This window comes from Elgaria multicarinata, chromosome 4, assembly GCF_023053635.1.
Source record: "Elgaria multicarinata webbii isolate HBS135686 ecotype San Diego chromosome 4, rElgMul1.1.pri, whole genome shotgun sequence".
NCBI classification, from domain to species: Eukaryota; Metazoa; Chordata; class Lepidosauria; order Squamata; family Anguidae; genus Elgaria; species Elgaria multicarinata.
In genome coordinates, this window is record NC_086174.1 from 267954 (window position 1) to 286921 (window position 18968).

General features: G+C 55.4%; 1 protein-coding gene across 4 annotated transcripts; it reads right to left on the minus strand.

Annotated features, from left to right (window-relative positions):
- Window positions 1–1025: 1025 nt before the first annotated feature.
- GCKR (glucokinase regulator) lies at window positions 1026–18081 on the minus strand. Of its 4 annotated transcripts, none has more exons than XM_063123646.1 (19): window positions 17954–18081; window positions 16376–16531; window positions 15470–15538; window positions 14214–14282; window positions 13774–13847; window positions 11289–11355; window positions 10654–10707; window positions 10351–10445; window positions 9738–9843; window positions 7569–7687; window positions 7352–7450; window positions 7096–7193; window positions 5872–5948; window positions 5621–5717; window positions 5066–5163; window positions 3171–3254; window positions 2814–2963; window positions 2059–2193; window positions 1026–1522 (listed from the first exon to the last, which is right to left on the minus strand). In XM_063123646.1, the coding sequence occupies exons 1-19, from the start codon at window positions 18011–18013 to the stop codon at window positions 1355–1357; spliced, it is 1875 nt and encodes a 624-aa protein (XP_062979716.1). In that variant the 5' UTR covers window positions 18014–18081; the 3' UTR covers window positions 1026–1354. The 4 variants fall into 4 exon arrangements, with proteins under 4 accessions (XP_062979716.1, XP_062979720.1, XP_062979718.1 ...); XM_063123647.1 differs by lacking the exon at window positions 1026–1522 and adding an exon at window positions 1812–1919; XM_063123650.1 differs by lacking the exon at window positions 16376–16531.
- Window positions 18082–18968: the final 887 nt, after the last annotated feature.

The following is an 18968-nucleotide window of genomic DNA, read 5'->3' on the forward strand; positions in this document are numbered from 1 at the left end:
TTTGTTTTCTTGTCCGCTCCTTGACAGAACTGGATCTTTTCTACAAGCGTTTCATTCATTTACAAATGCACATTAGGGCACTTGCCTGCCTGCCTGTGATGTAAGAACTAGAATGCCATTTCCCCTGACACGCAACCACACACACACACACCTTCTAGAACACCCCACCAAGAGCCCACCCGAGGACACCTGGAAAAGGTGAATGGGTGCATAAGCGGAAGGGGGGGAAGTAGCCAGATGCCCCTCAGTAGAAACTCCATTTCCCCGTGCAAGTGGCATGTAGGCGACTTCCAAGCCCCGTTCTTGCCAGACGATATTGATTGAGTTAATCCTGCCGAATCCACACCACTGATTAACTGCCCGGACAACCCCATAGGTCAGTTTCAAATGACACTGACCAGTCAAACCCAGCCAAGTCCTTGCAACTGCCCCCCATGCCACATCACCAGTACAGGAGGGGCTGCAGACGCAAAGCACATGGCAACCTCAGCTGCAATTCCCCCTCTGACCACTGCATGGAAGTATGTACGCTATTGTCCTGCCTCTGAGCAGTGTGACCCTGTCTTTGCTGCATGAGTGCCAGGTCATCACCTATTCTCGAGAATAAACGTTTGGTGCCCAACGCCTTGCCTGTGATCTTTCGTGAGTGTCTCAGTATTGGATTTTGGCACACTCGGATAATTTATGCAACAGTTATACTTGAAACTGGGGGGCGGGTGTTGCCCCAACGTGCGTCACCTTATACTTGCTGACACTGAACCGCATCTGCCATTTGGATGCCTTTTTCTCCCAGCTTGGAGAGATCCCTCTGGAGCTCTTCACAATCCGTTTGTGTTTTAACCACCATAACTAATTTGGTATCGTCAGCAAAGTTGGCCCCTTCACTCCTCACTCCTAATTCCAGATCATTTACGAACAGGTTGGGGGGTGAGGTTGCCCTCGGCTCCCTGTGAGGAACGCAGGGAGTTTTTTCCCCCTCCGTTGCTGCCGCCTCCCCAAGCCAGCAAGGACCAGATGCACCAGGGCACAGTCAGGGCACAGGCTTTATTCCAAAAATGGAGGCTCCCTTGCTCCCCCACTGGGCTCTGCTCCAGGAAAGTCATATCGCTGGCGGGGTTCATGCAGTGAGGACGTGGTGGGAATGACCAACGCACCCACTTCACCAGGGAAGAGCCCCCCTTTCTTCGGGGCAGAGGGAGCACCCTGGGGTGGCCTGGTGGCCTGCCCTTAGGCAGTCAGGGGCCTCTGGCCCATAGGAGGAGCCCCGGAGCCCCTCTCCGCTCCCTCTTTGGCTCCTCTGCACCCCTCGCGGCCTGAGCATCTGCCACCAGCTCCCATGGGCCAAGGAGCACTGCTATGAGCGCCGCTCGTCGGGCTCCAACTTGTCTGCCCCCCGCTTGCGTCCCGGGGCGGAGAGAGCGGCGTCGAGGGCGGCATGCAGGGAGGGTGCAGCGTCGAGGCGGGCACGGGCCTCTGGCACAGAACAGCCACGCAGCAGGCAGAGCAGAGCGCTGGGCACCACCTGGGCGAGACAAGAGGAGAGGCCTGGCTGCGGCTGCTGCTGGGCAGACCTGCATGGCCGAAGGCGCCCCTGCCTGAGCAGGGCAGGGCAGAGTGTTTCTGTGGCCACAGGGGCAGTTGGGAATGCCCAGAGCCAGCCAGGCGCCGGGGGGGCACCGGCCAGCACCTCGGTCGAGGGCCTGGCGAGGACTTTCCAGACGTACCGCCACCGCACAGCCTGGCAGGCGTAGTGGTGCTCAGCGGGGCCTTCATGACAGGGCAGGGGGTGCCTCCGGATGTTGGGGGCGGGCTGGGGGGCCCAGGGCTCACAGTGATGAGGCTCCTGCGTGGCACTTCTGTCTTTTCTTAATTGGCAGATTTTCCGCGGTAAGAAAAGAGATGGGGGAAGTGGTGGGGAGCTGTGGGCATGGAAGCCGGGAAGGTCTGAGGCCTCTGACCAATGCCGTGAATGCGGCCGGGCCGGGCCAGGCTAACACAAGAGAAGCCTCGTCTGGAAGCACCCAGGGAGCGGGGCCGCGGCGGGGGCAGGGCATGTACCTGGTGCTTGTCTGTGGCGACAGCAATGTGCTTGGAGACCGGAGCGGAGCGGAGCTCCTCCGAGAGAGGCGCTGGGTGGTGGATGGCCTGCAGCAGCGCGTCCAGGCACTTGGCCTGTGGGTGCCCAGTGAATCTCTGCAGTGGGGTGGGACGGAACGGCAGGGGCCTGTCAGGAGTGGCACGGGCGCTTCCCTGCCCCGGAGCCGGGCCAGGGGTTGGCCCCTCCCTCATCCAGTAGGCCGCGCAGCCAGCTGGTGAAGTGGAGAAGCCATACCTGTGCCCTAGCACTCCTGGAGTGCGCTTGGGCCAGTCCCAGTCTCCCAAGGCGGAGCCTGCCTCACAGGGTTGTTGTGAGGACCAAAGGGAATCACCACCATTGCCTCCCCAAGCTTCTCGGAGGAGGCAAGTAGAGGTGCAGGCAAATCTCAAGAGGGTGTGAGCTCCCCAGAGCCAGCCAGGCTTGTACAGCCCCCAGAGTGTTAGGAATTGGACCAGAATGGAGAGAGGGGTGCCTCCCCTCCCCTCCCCTCCCCTCCCCACCCCACCCCACCCCACCCCCTGCTGCACGTTCGGAGGCACTGCATCGCCCTCCTTATGCCCCTGGCTGGACACAGCAGTCTGGCAGTGGTGGGCCCGATTCAGCCCTTTGGGTGCTCTTGCTACCCCCCTGGGAGCCCAGCACCCATCAGCTCCTCTGTGTCTCCTGGGGCACCCTCCAGGGCCCAGGCCTCTCCCTGCTCAGCCGGGGTCAGTACCTGCAGGATCGTGACCGCCCTCCAGAAGAGCTTGGTGTTGCTCACTCTCACATCCACCATGTGGTTCCTCAGGATCTTGCCTTTCAGCACATGGGCCCCGCTGCTGACTGTGTTCAGGATCCACTTGGTGCTGAGCTCCCTTTGGAACCTCTACAAAGGGCAATGGGTCAGGATCAGCTGGGGTCCGGGAGAACGGGCCACTGGGATTCTGGCAGGGTGCCAGCAAGTCAAAACAGCAGCCAGGCCAGGAGGTGAGCCCCCAGGGGGGCATGGAAGCCCTCTCCATGGCCTTGTCAGGGGGAGGGGGGCCTGCCAATCCCTCTGCCGCTGCCCCCAGAGCTGGCTTGCTGTGCCCACCTGGATGAAATTGCCTTCGTATTCCAGGAACAGGATGGGCCACATGATGCTGATGCTGGCAGGGAAGAGCTTCTTGAGGGAGGCCTGTGGGGAGGGCAGAGGAAAGAGAGCGCCAGGCGCTAAAATGGGCATCTGGGAAGCTGCTGGCAGGGGGAGGGCTTCACGGGAGGGAGGGAGCCCCCTGCGCTTGACGTAGGGTGGGAGGAGGAGGAACGGCTCCTTCCGTGGCACTATGGTGCCCCCCCCAGCATGGAACGGCAGCATGGTCATCTGCCAAGTGTAAGGAGAAGGCCAGCTGCAGTCTTCTCTCTCTGTCTTTCTTTCTTTTAAAAGGGGCGGGCGGGGTTCACTACACAAGGGCAGAAGTCCCAAGGTTGGGATGGGGGGGAGCATTTTTAAAATGATCGGCCATTTTTGCTGTGGGGAGAGGGGAGTCCCTGCACTATTGCCCCCTTTTTTCTTTAACATTTATAGAAGCTTTAGGGTGGATTTCTGCACTGAGCGGGGGTGAGGGGTTGGACTCAATGGCCTTATAGGCCCCTTCCAGCTCTACTATTCTATGATTCTGATTCTATATTTCTGACCGAACACAATAATCTTCCAAGCAGCAGCAGCAGCAGCAAAGGCAGCTGAAGCAGGAGCTATTTCCAAAGGGCTCCGTGACCACATTCGTGATAAAGATGGGTGGGGTGGGAGAGGTTAGCGCTGGCCTCTGACGCACCAAGCAGCATGTTATACATCCACCAGAGTGGCAGCAGCATTCAATTACCTGTCAGGTTATTCAGCCAAGTTCTAAAGCCATAAAATTCTGCAAGTGTTTGCCCTTCTCATATGAGGATCTAACTGTAGAGAAGGAGGAGCCAACCAGATTTTACGGGAAAGTTCAGTGCAGTTTGGCCGGTAGATATTGCCCAAAAGAGACCAGGATACAGTCCAGATTAAGCAGTGTAGGTGATGCACTTTGTGGCAAATAATCCCAACTTCCCATATAAGATGATGAGGGCGGAGTTAGCAATGGCTGATCAGGAAAGAGATTTTGGGATTGGGGTGGACAGAGAGATGAAAATATCCCCCCTCCCCAACACAATGCAGCTGATGTGAACAAGGCAAAATCTGTGTTGCAGATTAGCAAGGAACTGAAAATAAAACTGCCAATAGCATAATGCCTATATGCCAATCTACAGTGTAGCCATACTTGGAGTCCTGTGTACAGTTCTGGTCACTGCACTAAGCTGAATGGTGGGAGATTCAGGGATGATAAAAGGAATTACTTCTTCTTCACATAGCACATAGTTTAATAACAAATTTACTACCATAAGATGTAATGATGGCTACCAGCATGGGCAGCTTTGAAAGGCATTCTGCTAGGGGTCCTGGTCCCACCGAGAGCCGAAGCAGGTGGCTGCGGGGAGCCTGTGGAACACATGAGGACCCCGCCAGATCCTGACCCTGGATCAAGTCAGGGAGTGGGCGAGGATGGCCGTGAGTGAGGGGTCACACTGGAGAGCGGGCGACTGCTGCGACGGCAGCAGGGAGGCCAGGAGTGCCCACTTCCCCTCAGCCCTCCCAGCCAGTGGATGCTGGGTGTTGTAGGCTGTTCCTTCTTTACGGAGGCCTAGGACTGGGAATTAAAATGGCGGATCCATCATGAAATGGCCATCAAGATTCAATTATCCAAATCTGAGGCCCTGATTTGCACAGCAATAGTACTCTGTGCCCCATCTGGTCATGTATTCTGGGATCAGTTCCAATTGATGCAGCCTGATAATGTGGACGAGACGCTTGAATCAGTCCGTCCCACCACATGTGAGCTTGACCCTTGCCCACCTTGGCTAATACAATCTAGCAGAGGTGGATTGATTGGGTGGGTCGCAGGGGTGGTAAATGGCACCTACCGGCAGATACTGCCCAACCGTGGCATGCGAAAGAGCCTGCACATTAGCGGTCCTCTCCTTCACCTGAACCACCAGCTTCTCCACCTCATCAAGGTTGTCTGCAGTCAAGAGACAGGGCCAGGGCTGTTAGAGGCGGCTGGCTGTTCATTGCCCCACTGACTGTTTCCATCCCACTCATGAAGGAAGGAGCAGCAGGACCGCCGCAGAGCGTGTTAGATTCGTATGTAGCGCTGCCTTGTGCTGGGTCAGGCCGTAACTCCAGGCAGCCCAAGATGGTCGACAACAACTCCCCAAGGTCTCAGGCAGAGATGGGGGGGAGAGGGGGTCAGTGGGCTTTCCTGCTCCCATCTACAATCCTTGGAGCTTGGAGCAGCCTCCGCCGTGCAAGCAGCATGCTTCTCCCAGAGCCATGGCCCCTCCAGTTCCATGCTGAGGAGGCGAGGTGCCCCCCCCCCGAGCAGTGGGCCCAAGAAGCCCTCCCTCAGCTGCTCTTCAGTGCTTGGTGGGCTCCAGGAACACCCCCTTCCTCCCCCCTCCCTCCCACATGCCCCTCACCATCCACTGTGAAAAGGAAGAGGACCGTGTCCAGCTCAGTCAGGGTCGGGAGGATGGTTTTCACAAAATCTTCTTCTGAGAAAGCGAACTTGGGGCCCTGACAGGCAAAGACAGGAAGAAGCAGCCCAGGAGGTTTGGGCTCTTCTCCCACTCTGGGAGTGGGGGAAGCTTGGGTTCCATTACAGAAAAGGCCGGTGGGAGGGGGAGCAGCACAAGAGCCACCCAAGCAGCCTTCATTGCCCATCACTCACCTGTGCTATCAGGTCAGCCTCTCTGTTAAACATCTCACTGTGGTCTCCAATGAGGAAGCCCCTGACGTCATTGATGTCTGTGCCACAAAATGACCACAAAGAGGGGCATGAGGGATTGGTCTCCACAGAGCGAGGGCTGCTTCCCCTCTCACACACCATGGCGGGAGGGGGGTTCTTGTCAATAGAAGATCTCACCATAGAATCATAGAACAGTAGAGTTGGGAGGGGCCATTGAGTCCAACCCCCCTGCACAATGCAGGAATCCACCTTAAGGCATCCCTGACAGATGGTTGTCCAGCTGCCTCTTGAAGGCCTCTAGTGTGGGGGAGCCCACCACCTCCCTAGGTAACTGGTTCCATTGTCATACTGCTCTAACAGTCAGGAAGTTTTTCCTGATATCCAGCTGGAATCTGTCTTCCTGTAACTTGAGCCCATTATTCTGTGTCCTGCACTCTGGGAGGATCGAGAAGAGATCCTGGCCCTCCTCTGTGTGACAACCTTTCAAGTATTTGAAGAGTGCTCTCATGTCTCCCCTCAATCTTCTCTTCTCCAGGCTAAACATGCCCAGGTCTTTCAGTCTCTCTTCATAGGGCTTTGTTTCCAGACCCCTGATCATCCTGGTTGCCCTCCTCTGAACACGCTCCAGCTTGTCTACATCCTTCTTGAATTGTGGAGCTCAGAACTGGACGCAATATTATTATTATTATTATTATTATTATTATTATTATTATTATTATTATTATTTTATTTATATAGCACCATCAATGTACATAGAGCAATACTCAAGATGAGGCCTAACTAGGGCCGAATAGAGGGGAAGCAGTACCTCACACGATTTGGAAGCTCTACTGCTATTAATGCAGCCCAAAATAGCATTGGCTTTTTTGCAGCCACATCACACTGTTGGCTGATAGTCAGCTTGTGATCTAGAACCATTCCAAGATCCTTCTCGCTTGTCGTATTGCTGAGCCAAGTATCCCCCATCTTGTAACTGTGCATTTGATTTCTATTTCCTAGATGTAGAACTTGGCATTTATCCCTATTAAATTCCATTCTGTTGTTTTCAGCCCAGCGCTCCAGCCTATCAAGATCCCTTTGGACTCTTGTTTCTACAGCAGACTCCCCTCACCCCACTGACCGGGTCCATTGAATGAAGTTCCCCTTCCAGGGCACGGTCTTTCTTTGCCCATTGCCCAGCCTTCTTCCTTGCCCAGTAGAGCTCACCTGCCCCAAAGGAAGGGATGCACTCTGCCCCATCCATGATGGCAATGATGCCCAAGGTGTGCCAGCCGACTAGGTACACGGAAGCCTTCTTCTGTAGGCTGTGTGCATGTGAGAGAGAGAGAGAGAGAAGGTGGGTTTCTGATGGGCCAAGGACCACATGAACTGAAGTTCCCAAGGGTTCCGTTTGCTGAGGGGCAATTCCAGGCTTCCCTTACCTGACAGAACCGTCCCCTGGGCCTCACCCACTGCGGCTCACCTGGTACCTGCTTGCTTCACGAGGGCAGCAATCTTTTTGCTCTGGCTGTAGGTGACTTTGTGGGCACGTTCATAGGTGCGCAGGATTTCCAGAAGGCACCTGGCAAGGGGGAGGCAGGGGGAACTCAGCTGAGCAGGCTTCAAGGCCAGGGAAAGGAAGCCACGAGCCCCAGGGGGATGTATTCCTCTGCACGGCTCCCACTGTGCGCACGACTCACTTCTCTGAGACCTCGCTGTCCTTGGAAACCATCTTATGGGCCGTCAGCAGCAAAGTCTCCAGAAGGATCTTTGTGGCACTGCCACACTTCATGCGCGAAGAGCCGGCGATCCCTTCAGGCTAAGAAGGGTAGAGCACATGAGAAAGCAGCACCGTGGGCCCAGACCCACACCCTGCCCGCCTCCTGGGGGCTGCAGGTGCAATCCAGGCCCAGGAGGACCTGCCAGCGGTGGCCACGTATGCCAGATCAGAGGCCCACTGACTGAGCCTGTCGGGCTGCCCAGCACCCGACGCCAGCAGCCCATGAAAACTCCCATGGCACCCACCGCTCCCCAGAACCTCATGCTCTGGAGCACCATGGGCAAGGAAAACTGAGGCCCTGCTTGCCGGTGCTCATGCATCTTTGTCACAAGAGGCCACCTGATCTATGTGGAGAGCGAGAGAGAGAGCACACGCATGCACCATGCAACACACGCACACACACGCACCACTTGTACCAGCTGAGGGTTTTGTCTATGACAGGTCAACTATTATGAATTCCGCCGCCGCCGTCACAGACATCTACTCTACCCAAACCGGATGATCATCTTCAGAGGCCCTTCTCTGAAAGGGGTGGGGTAGGCGGGTGGCTACTAAGGTGGGGGCCTTTTCAGGGGGGGGGCATGTGTGGAAGGCTTTTTAGTCATTTTGTCTTAAAATCATGTTAGTGCTTTTTCTATCCTTGCACTCTGTTGCTGGTTTTATGCCATGGCTGTTTTAATCTCATTTTGTCCTTAAACCTCATTTACTCTTTATTTTTTATTTTTTATGGTTTTAACCTCTGTTTTGTAACTTGCCTGAGAACTCTGGTTATTGGATGGTATTTATTATAATAATTTCTAAGATACCTTTCTCAAAAAGAAGCTGGGGAAAGGGCAGAAAAGGGCAACTAAAATTATGAAGGGGCTGGAGCATCTCCCCTAGGAGGGAAGGTTACAACAGTGGGGATTGTTTAGCTCAGAAAAAAGGAGGCTGAGGGGAGACCTGGTAGAGGAGGGACAAAGGGAGCATAGCTGGCAGGCGGCTCGCTCCCACTCGGCTGTGAACTGGCTTTCTCCTACACTGAATAAAGCTTTTGTATCGGACCTGCCTGCCTGGACGCTGTTTCATCTCAGCTTCAGTTAATTTCCCTGACGCTTAACCTGCCACCAAAAGATGACAATGTTGGTGCCAGGCGGACCTTGCTGGGAAGCGGATACCACAGCTGAGGGGCCACCACTGAAAAGGCCCTTTCCCTGGAGGACCTCGGATCTTGCCACACTGTGTGGCCACTTCACTCACCCAACACTTCTCCAGAGCCTCATCAATGAAATGAAATAAACACATTTTGAGGTAAATAACACTTTTTAAGTTTAGGCAATCTAACGACCCTCCCAGGGGGGACCCCCCCACCTGCCATGTTCAGTCTCCCCCTCCCCTGCCATTTATAGGTCATCAAGTTTCAGAGATAATTTTAAGAAGACAATTTTAAAATGCCATGGGCTGGGGTTAGAATTCATAGTAAATGCATTGTAACAGGACTGCATTGCATCATGGCCACCTATCAATGGCTATTAGTCCTGATGGCTGTATGATGCCTCCGGTATCCGAGGCAGTGTGTGCACCAGTGGCTGCTGGGGAACATGGGTGGGCGGGTGCTGTTGCACCGTGTCCTACTTTGTGGGTCCCTGACCGATGGCTGGTTGGCCACTGTGAGACGAGAGCGCTGGACTGGATGGACCCTCCGACCGATCCAGCATCAGGGCTCTTCTTTGCTTCACCCTCTCTGGAGCCAAAGCCAGTGGGCACAGCCTGCAGCTGGGAGGTCCAGGCTGGAAGGGACGGGCGGGGGTTGGGGGGAGGGATGCCTGCTCAGGTCCGTGGAATCTCTCTTCGGGGTGGGGGGAGGGAGCTGGCTGAGCCGTAGAGGGCTCGTCGCTCAGCCTGGGGGGTATGATTTCAAGGGCTGTTCGCCTCTCCCCCACCCGAAGTCCTTCCCCAAAAATCCCCGCCAGGGCTCCCGCTCTACACCTTTCAATCTCATCCAAAGCGCTGCTTTAGGCAGAAAGGCGGCGCTGACGGAAGCTCAGGGCAGGCGATCCGGCTCCGACCCACCGCCCCACCCCGGGCCTCCCTCCCCCGCCCCACTTGCCCCCACAGCAGGGTTGAGGACGAACGCCCGTTGCCTCAGCTGCAGCTTCTCCATCCGCTCGGCCACTTGCCGGAAGGTGCCGTGGAAGCCCTCAATCGCCTCGGCCCTGCGGGGAGACACACGGAGCGGGAGGCAGGCCGGGAGGGAGGGGGCTAGCTAGAGGCCGCGGGCCGGGGTCCCTTTCCCGGTGCTCCACAGAGCCCCGAGGGACGGAGGCATCCCGGACCTGACCCGGCCGCAATCCAACACCTGTTCAAGGCAGGCCGAGAGCAGGCCGCGCCCTCGATGTCTTGGGCCTGGAGATGCTCTTCCACGGGACGGGGAAGCGCCTCTGCCTTTGGGCGGAGCGGGGAGGGGGGCAGGGGAGGGCTCCACCAGGCGAGGGCCGCTCCGGCGCCAGCAGCACCGGCCTCGGGCCGGCTGGCTGAAGGGGGCCGATGGAGCGGACGTGGACCCCTCCGAGTCCGGGCCAAGGAAGCGGTGCCGTCGGGCCCCGGATCGCCCCCCCCCCACGAGCGGCCGCAGGGTCACCGCACCCCCCGCGGCACCGGCTTTCCGGGAAGGGCTTTTCAGCCCTACCCGGAGAGGCTGCCTAGTCCTCCCCGGCCAATACCTGGCCATGGAGACCGGGTTGAAGCCCACCAGCACCGGGATGTAGATGTCCAGGTTGTTCATGCAGAAGTCCAGCTGCCCGGCGACGTACGGAGCCTGTTGCGAGGAAGCCCCGTGAGGCCTCGGCCAGGCGCACGTACACGCGCGCGCCAAGCCAGGGTTGGCGGCTGGTTCCAAGCCGCGCCCCGCCAGGGCCGAGCCCACGGGGGGCCCTGGCGTGGAAGACGGGGGTGGGGCAGAGAAGGCGGGAAGGAGACAAGGCAGGCCCTTGGGGCTCTCCCCCAGCCCTACACGACGTACTCACAGACAAGCCGCAGGAGATCCCAAAGAAGACGACCCTCTTCTTCCCTTCACAGACCTGGGGAGAACGGGGGTCAGGGAGGGGGGCGTCATTCGTCCCTGGGGTTGCTGCAGGCGTTGTGCTGCTGCCTGCCTCCCTCCCTAAGGGCATCCAGGGCACCGCGCCATGCGGATGCCTCCTTGAAGTGAGGGAATCCCCCTCCCCTTCCGTGGCCATCAGTCCAGGGCGGGTGCAGCTCCACTGCTACTCTGGCCCAGGCCCGGGGAAAAGGGGCGCCGGGCGGGGCGGGGGGGGTTCTGCCAGGGACGCTGGGGCCGTAGCTCAGGGCATCTTCCAGAGGTAGCTGTGTCTCCCTTCAGCCCTCTGTCTATCTCCACAGAGCCCATGGTGGCAGGGCTCTTCTGGCTGTGAGGCCTAATGGGCCTGGGTGCCTAGACGCAGTCATCCTGCTCCATCCTGTGACTCCCAGAGTGCTGTGGGCTCATACTACTACTGGGGAAACTGAGGCAGAGGTAGCTGTTTTCCATGTAGAGGGGTCGTAGCTAGTATTGGCTCAGCATGTCAGATTTTTGGGAGGAGTGGAGGGACAGTTCCTGGCCAGGCTGCATGCGCCCAAGCCCCCCGCCACACACACACACCTTGTTCATATCCTCGACGCCTCGGTGCGCGCTGTCCTCGACTCCTTCTTGGCTTGCCACAAGAGACCTGTGAGAAGGAGCAGGTTCATGTTTAGGAGGCCTTCCAGTCAGATTTTAATAAACTCAGAACTATAATAAGTAAGGTCCCGTGGCAAGGGAGCCTAATGAGAAAAGGAGTGCAGGATGGGTGGGAGTATTTAAAAGATGAAATTTTAAAGGCACAGTTACAAACAATTCCAACAAGGAGAAAAGATAGCAGACAACAGAGGAAACCAATGTGGCTCCACAAAAAGCTTAGAGATGACCTGAAAACAAAAAGGGATACATATAGGAAGTGGAAGGAAGGCCAGGCTACAAAAGAAGAGTACAGACAAGTGGCGCAGAAGTGCCGAAATGGCGTCAGGAAGGCTAAAGCTGTGAATGAGCTGAGATTAGCGAGGGACACAAAAAGCAATAAAAAGGCTTTCTTCAGATACGTGAGTAGTAAAAGACAGAGGAAAGAAATGGTGGTTCAACTGCTTAATGAGGATGGCAAATTGATAACAGATGACAAAGAAAAGGCTGAAGTGCTCAATTCCTACTTTGCCTCAGTCTTCTCCCAAAACCTGGTCTATGACCCCCCTGGAAAAAGTGAAGCAGAAGTTGAGGGGGCAGGATTGCAGTTTGAGATTGATAAACAAATGGTCAAAGAACACCTAATTTCCTTGAATGAGTTCAAATCTCCGGGGCCCGATGAACTGCATCCTAGAGTAATGAAGGAGCTAGCGGAAGAACTCTCAGAACCTTTGTCTATTATCTTTGCAAAATCATGGAAGACGGGTGAGGTGCCAGATGACTGGAGGAGGGTTAACGTTGTCCCTATCTTCAAAAAGGGCAAAAAGGAGGAACCTGGGAACTACAGACCAGTCAGTCTGACATCCATCCCTGGGAAAATTCTGGAGCAGATTATAAAGAAGTCAATCTGTAAACACCTTGAAATCAATGCAGTGATTACTAGAAGCCAACATGGATTTGTCAGGAACAAATCCTGTCAGACTAATTTGATCTCATTTTTTGATAGGATAACCTCCCTTGTGGACTGTGGGAATGCTGTGGACGTCATATATCTTGACTTCAGCAAAGCTTTTGACAAAGTACCACATGACATTCTGATTAACAAACTAGCTAAAAGTGGGCTAGATGGAACAACTATTAGGTGGATCCACAGTTGGCTACAGAATCGGACTCAAAGAGTACTTATCAATGGAACCTTCTCAAACTGGGGAGAGGCAACGAGTGGGGTGCCGCAGGGCTCAGTCCTGGGCCCAGTGCTCTTCAACATTTTTATTAATGATTTGGACGAGGAGGTGCAGGGAACGCTGATCAGATTTGCAGATGACACCAAATTGGGTGGGATAGCTAATACCCTGGAAGACAGAAACAAACTTCAGAGTGATCTTGATAGGCTGGAGTGCTGGGCTGAAAACAACAGAATGAAATTTAATAGGGATAAATGCCAAGTTCTACATTTAGGGAATAGAAACCAAATGCACAGTTACAAGATGGGGGAACTTGGCTCAGCAATACTACAAACGAGAAAGATCTTGGAATTGTTGTAGATCACAAGCTGAATATGAGCCAACAGTGCGATATGGCTGCAAGAAAGGCCAATGCTATTTTGGGCTGCATTAATAGAAGTATAGCTTCCAAATCATGTGAGGTACTGGTTCCTCTCTATTCGGCCCTGGTTAGGCCTCATCTAGAGTATTGCGTCCAGTTCTGGGCTCCACAATTCAAGAAGGATGCAGACAAGCTGGAGCGTGTTCAGAAGAGGGCAACGAGGATGATCAGAGGTCTAGAAACAAAGCCCTATGAAGAGAGACTGAAAGAACTGGGCATGTTTAGCCTGGAGAAGAGAAGATTGAGGGGAGACATGATAGCACTCTTCAAATACTTAAAAGGTTGTCCCACAGAGGAGGGCCAGGATCTCTTCTCGATCCTCCCAGAGTGCAGGACACGGAATAACGGGCTCAAGTTAAAGGAAGCCAGATTCCGGCTGGACATCAGGAAAAACTTCCTAACTGTTAGAGCAGTGCGACGGTGGAATCAGTTACCTAGGGAGGTTATGGGCTCTCCCACACTAGAGGCCTTCAAGAGGCAGCTGGACAACCCTTTGTCAGGGATGCTTTAGGGTGGATTCCTGCATTGAGCAGGGGGTTGGACTCGATGGCCTTGTAGGCCCCTTCCAACTCTGCTGTTCTATGATTCTATAAGAACCCCCACAGCTCCGAGTCCCAATCAGCCCCCCTACACACACACACACAAAACCCTTCTGCCTCCACACACACCCCCATAGCATCCCTACATCGACAGGCCCCAGGGAGGGTGGGATGCCAGGTACTCTATGCACCAGACTAATAGCCCAGCTGCCCCCACCCACCCCCGGCAGCTGCTCCCACGATATGCCCATACCATTTGGGCAGCTGCTCCCACGATATGCCCATACCTGTCTCCCCCCGCAATGAGGTATGTATATTGTGGCTGTTGCCCCAGGCCCCTCAGAAGTTTGTTGAAGGACACCTGGAGAGACACAGGAGACAGTAAGAGGCCTGGACTATGACTGCCCCCCCTCCATGCAGCCCCCCCTCCACCAGTGAAAAGAGACCATTGAGAAGGAGACAATTAGGAGTCCAGGCCAGCACTGCAGCATCCTGGGTAGGAGCCCCTCTCTACACCACCACCCCCTGAACCAGGGCTAGCTATGGCCTCTGCAGTGTCCCCTTGCAAGAGGGTAGCCCCACAAATGGACCTCCATCCATGGGGCAGCCCCTCCTCCCCCCCAGTGCAGTTTCTGATGGCACCTGAGCCCCTAGAGCTGACCTTCACCAGGACAACCTTGACTCACAGACAGGAGGAGGAGGAGGAGGAGGAGGAGGTAGGACTCACAGCCATGAGGAAGGCCATGCGGCCAGAGGCTCCACCACCACTCAGCACAATGAGTGTGTTGTCTGGCTCCTGAGGAAGGAAGGGAGGAAGGAAGGAAGGAAGGGAGGGAGGGAGGAAGGAAGGGAGGGAGGAAGGAAGGAAGGAAGGAAGGAAGGGACATAAAGCTGGACCGCAGCAGCAGCAGCAGCAGCAGCAGCAGGATTCAGCCTGTGGCCTCAGCCAGCAGGCCAGAGCCCTCCCCCCAATTACCCACAGGTTCACTCCTGGAGCACAACAGCTCTTGAGCATGTGCTGAGTGCATTTCCCTCCTTGCTGAGTGCAAGCAGCCAGCCTCTCCAGTGGGGTTTCAGTTGAGAGAGCCCCGCTCACCCCACTCCACCCCCAGGAAACGTGGGCCCCAGCACCCATGCTCCTCTGGCCCCTGGCCTATTTCTCATGGTGCCTCCTCTGGCGGCCCCATCAAAGTGCCATTTTCACAGCTCTCCAGCTGTAGGAGCGAGGGGGGGGAGTCCACGTGGTCGGCGCCACTTCCCACATGTTGCATTTTGTAAGCCACATGTGGGCAACCCATAGCCCATAGCTGCATGTGGCCCTGGAAGGCCAGCAGGGTGACTCCACACGGGGCCCTGAGTCCCACCAGCACAGGCCCACCACTCAGAGATTCAGCGGGGGGGGGGACACAATTGTGAAGGGGAGGACAGTGGGGGAAGGGAGCTGACCTTCCCGGTGCACTAGCCCTCCCCATGAAGGGGTGTCTGTGAGAGAGAAAGGAGGGACAAGGCACGTATGACTGGAAGGGAGGAAGGCTCTGTGCCTGCCTGTGCACAAGGGGGAGAGGGACGCCAGCCCTGGTATGCGGCCCCTGGCCCCCTCCTCCCATGCTACAGGGGCCCCTGGCTGAGCCACGGCCCCACCACGGGTATCCCTGGCTGCTCAAGGGCACCGACTTTGTCTCGGGGTTGACCATCTGTGAGGCGGCCCTTTCCAGAGCAATGGGCTCGTGCAGGAATGGGCAAGTTTTATTCACGCCTTGACGTATTTAAACGGATCCCTAGGCCGCCTTTAAAGGTAGAGCCTTTGGGTCTGCCACTTAACCAGTGGGCTGAGCTCATGGGAGCATTGCTGCAGCAGCACTTCTGCTTCCTGGGAAAGGAAGGGGCCATGTTCAATTCGGGCCACCCCAAGAGCCCTGCGGGGCCCAACACAGCCATCTTCACATGCACCCCTCCCATCCCTGCCAACAACAGCTACCATACCTTTAGCACCTCCTGAACCTTCCCAATGATCTCCATCATGGTCTTCAGCATCGACTCACTATAGACCCTCTAAGGGAGGGAATAATAATAATAATAATAATAATAATAATAATAATAATAATAATTTATTTCTCACCCACCTCTTCCTCTGGATTGAGGCAGGGAACAACGTTAAATACAATATAATACATAAAACTGGTTAAAAGAGCATATAAAACCAATACAATATTAAAATAACAACCACAGCATCTTAAAATTCTTAGGTTTAAAATTCATCTGGGTAGGCGTGCTGGAAGAGACTAGTCTTTACGGCTGTCTTAAACTCAGAGAGAGCTTTAAGCTGACAAATCTCCTCCGTCAGGCCGTTCCACAGTCTGGGGGCAATAGAAGAAAAGGTCCTCTGGGTAACAGTTGTCAGCCTAGTTGTGGAGTCAGGCTGGGGAGAGGCTCAGTCACTGGACATCTGTCCCAGCCTGTGCCCAAAGGTGCCTAGGGCACAAGATGGGCAAAGATCCTCCGTTGACGGGGCCTCCATTCCCCATAGACCAAGAAGAGACCTTACTGGTCCATAGACCTTTTTGATCCAGGGTGGTCTGGGGGGCAGGTCAACACCTTCCAAGGGGAGGGCCGCCCCCACCATGCTAGTACAGCCACACACAACACAAAGGCATCTTCACCACAACGTGCCAAGCAAGATGGAAGAGTGTCTTCTGGGATTCAATCCAGACTAGATCCTGATTTGTGGGCAACTATTCACTGGTCCCTGGTGGAAGGATCCTGGCTCCTCCACCAATTGCTCAGGGTATGGTCCCAAGAAGAGGCTGCTCAGTCTAGACTCTAGAGCCTTGGATCCAGGCTGTGGGCCAAATCCAGACCACCCCTCAGGCAAATGGGAAGCAAAGTCACCTTGTAGTTGACCACGGCCTCATCCTCTTCCTGGAAGATCTCAGCATCACAGTCCCTCAGGAGCTGCACAATCTGTATTGGGTCTGCCCTGTCCAGCGCCCTGGTGAGGGGATTTGACTTCTCTGTGATGGGCAACGCTGCCTCATACCCTGCCAACTGGGAGACAAAGGCAACAAGGGAGCCTGGTCGTGCAAGGCCTGGGCTAGAGGGAGATGCCAGCTGGCCCACAAGGGCCACTCTCTGGCCGGTCACTGCAGGATGGGGCTGTGTAGTCTCCAACAAGGCCTTCAGGAGCTCCAAACGGCCCCTCTGCCCTATGGCTTGCACTTCTCGGACCATTTTTGCTGCCCTGTTTCTGGGGTTTTGGATAACGCAATTCCCTCCAGCAAAGCAGCCAGGCATGTTGAGACACACACCAGCTCCCAATTAGCACAGGCTTTGACTAAAGTTGTGTGCTCCTATGCTCAATGCTGCTGTGGTAGCATTGTCCAGAACCTGTAGCAAAGCAGCAGCGGCAACAGCAGCATTTCTTCTGGGATTGTTTGATGTTTTGAACAATGGGAGAAGAGCTCCGTCCCCACTGTAACTATTGGCCAGCCTAAGGGAGGGGGGGCTGCCTCCCCTTGGGAGTGTCTCTTATTCTCCAGGATCTGGCAGATGCTCCTCACCCAGCCTGTGTGCAGTTATGCACCAGTAGAGGACACAGACGGCCCACTGATGTTGTGCATCCAAGCACCTGGGCATCATAGTAATGATCCAATGAATCAATTCACTTTCTATCTTTATTCCGTTTCCTGTGCTATCGGTCCACTGTATCGGAGTGGCATACAAATATAGTCAGGTACATCAATATTGTACAATGCAACCATAAAAAATAATAGTAAACTGGTGTAAAATGAAACGAGAAAAGCAACGCATTTCCAAGCAAAAGTCTCAGGAAGACATGGAGAGACGGGGATCAGGCTGACCCCTGGGGATGGAATACTGCCCTGTACATGCTGCCGTGTCCAGCCAAAAGAGACAACCGGCCCATCCGTCTAGCCCAGATTTCTCTCTCTTGACAGGCAGCAACTCTCCAGCGAGGCAGGAGGCATATCTCTGATTCTCAGCTAGCAGGAGAGGCTAGTGGGGAGAGGGCCTCCTCTCCACTCAGCTAGTGGGGAGAGGGCCTCCTCTCCACTCAGCTAGTGGGGAGAGGGCCTCCTGCATGCCAGGCAGGCGCTCGGTGACTGACCAATGCCTGCCCACCCCTTAGAGAGACCTATGGACTAGGTGTCATTCCCGGAGTGTATGCTTCCCCCCCCTCCTCCCCCCTTCATTCCCTCAGTCATGCCACAGAAAGAAAGGAAACTTCCTTCCAGATCATAAAGGCTGTCCGGAATGCACACACACACCTGCCAATCAAGCCTGGCTTCCTTTCACAAAAGCAGCACAGCTGGGAGCCCCCATTCCACACATATCCCCTTTGTCAAAGCCACCCCTTCGCACCTGGCCTTGGATACAATGGCTTCAGCCTTTCATCATCTGTCTGAAGCTAGCACCCACGATTCCCTCCCCAGCTCCTGCTTCCCTTCTTACCTCCCATTTGCCTGGATCTGGGGTGTCAATGACATGAGGGTATTTCTTGGTGCCCGGCATGGTGGCTCGTGCCTCAGAAGCGGCTCTGAGCTCCAGGTGGTCACAGCTGTCTTTGCAGCCTTATCAGGTCTGTGCTGTAATGATTAATCTGGCCAGCTGCATTTGATATTGGCACTCTGTGTCCCACCAGTGGGCAGACCTCCCTCACCCCCGCTTATCTCCAGAGGGGCCCCAGACTCTGCCCCACCAGCTCCCAGGGGGCCGGGCGGGATGCTTGCGTCCCTCCTGGCTCAGCCTGAGGAAGCAGGCATTCCAGTCACGGCTGCGCAGATGCACCACTCTCAGGGCCGCAGGGGCTCCAGTGTGAGGCCCACCTGTGTGGGAGTGAGGCCCAAAGAGCCCTGTCCTCTGCACCTTCACCCAGGTATCTCTGGGCAGGCATGGAAATGGAGATGGTTTTCCTGAAATGAGAATGTCACACACACACACACACACACACACACACACACCTGAATGCCAAGGGGGTTCAGGGCCCAGATGACACCCCTGGGAATAAAATCATAAACTCTGGGAGGCGTGGAGCTGAGGTTGGGCAAAGACAGCACAGGGACGTCAGCAGCAGCAGCAGCAGCAGCAGCAGCGTGCACACTTGAGGGACGGAGATAAGCCAGGATTTATGTATGTATTGCGTTTCAATAGCCAAAGCTCTCTGGGTGATTCTTTGGGTGCTGATGTTTACAGCTTTGGCTTGTGGTGGCTTTCACGGTTTCCCTGGCTGTCTGGATTAGTTCCATGGAGGCTGGCGGGAGGGGCATTCCCTCAGTCAAAGGCAGGCATGGCGCCACACGCCCCCTGGGTGCATGCAGGGGGGGCTGGGACAGGTTGTTCAAAGGCAGCGCCTGCTCTGGCATGTGCACTGAGAACCAGAGCCAACATGGCACACGGCTAAGCGGGTTTGTTTGCAGCCAGCCGGCCAGGGTCAAAGGCCCCCTGCTGCTGTCGCATGATCACCTCA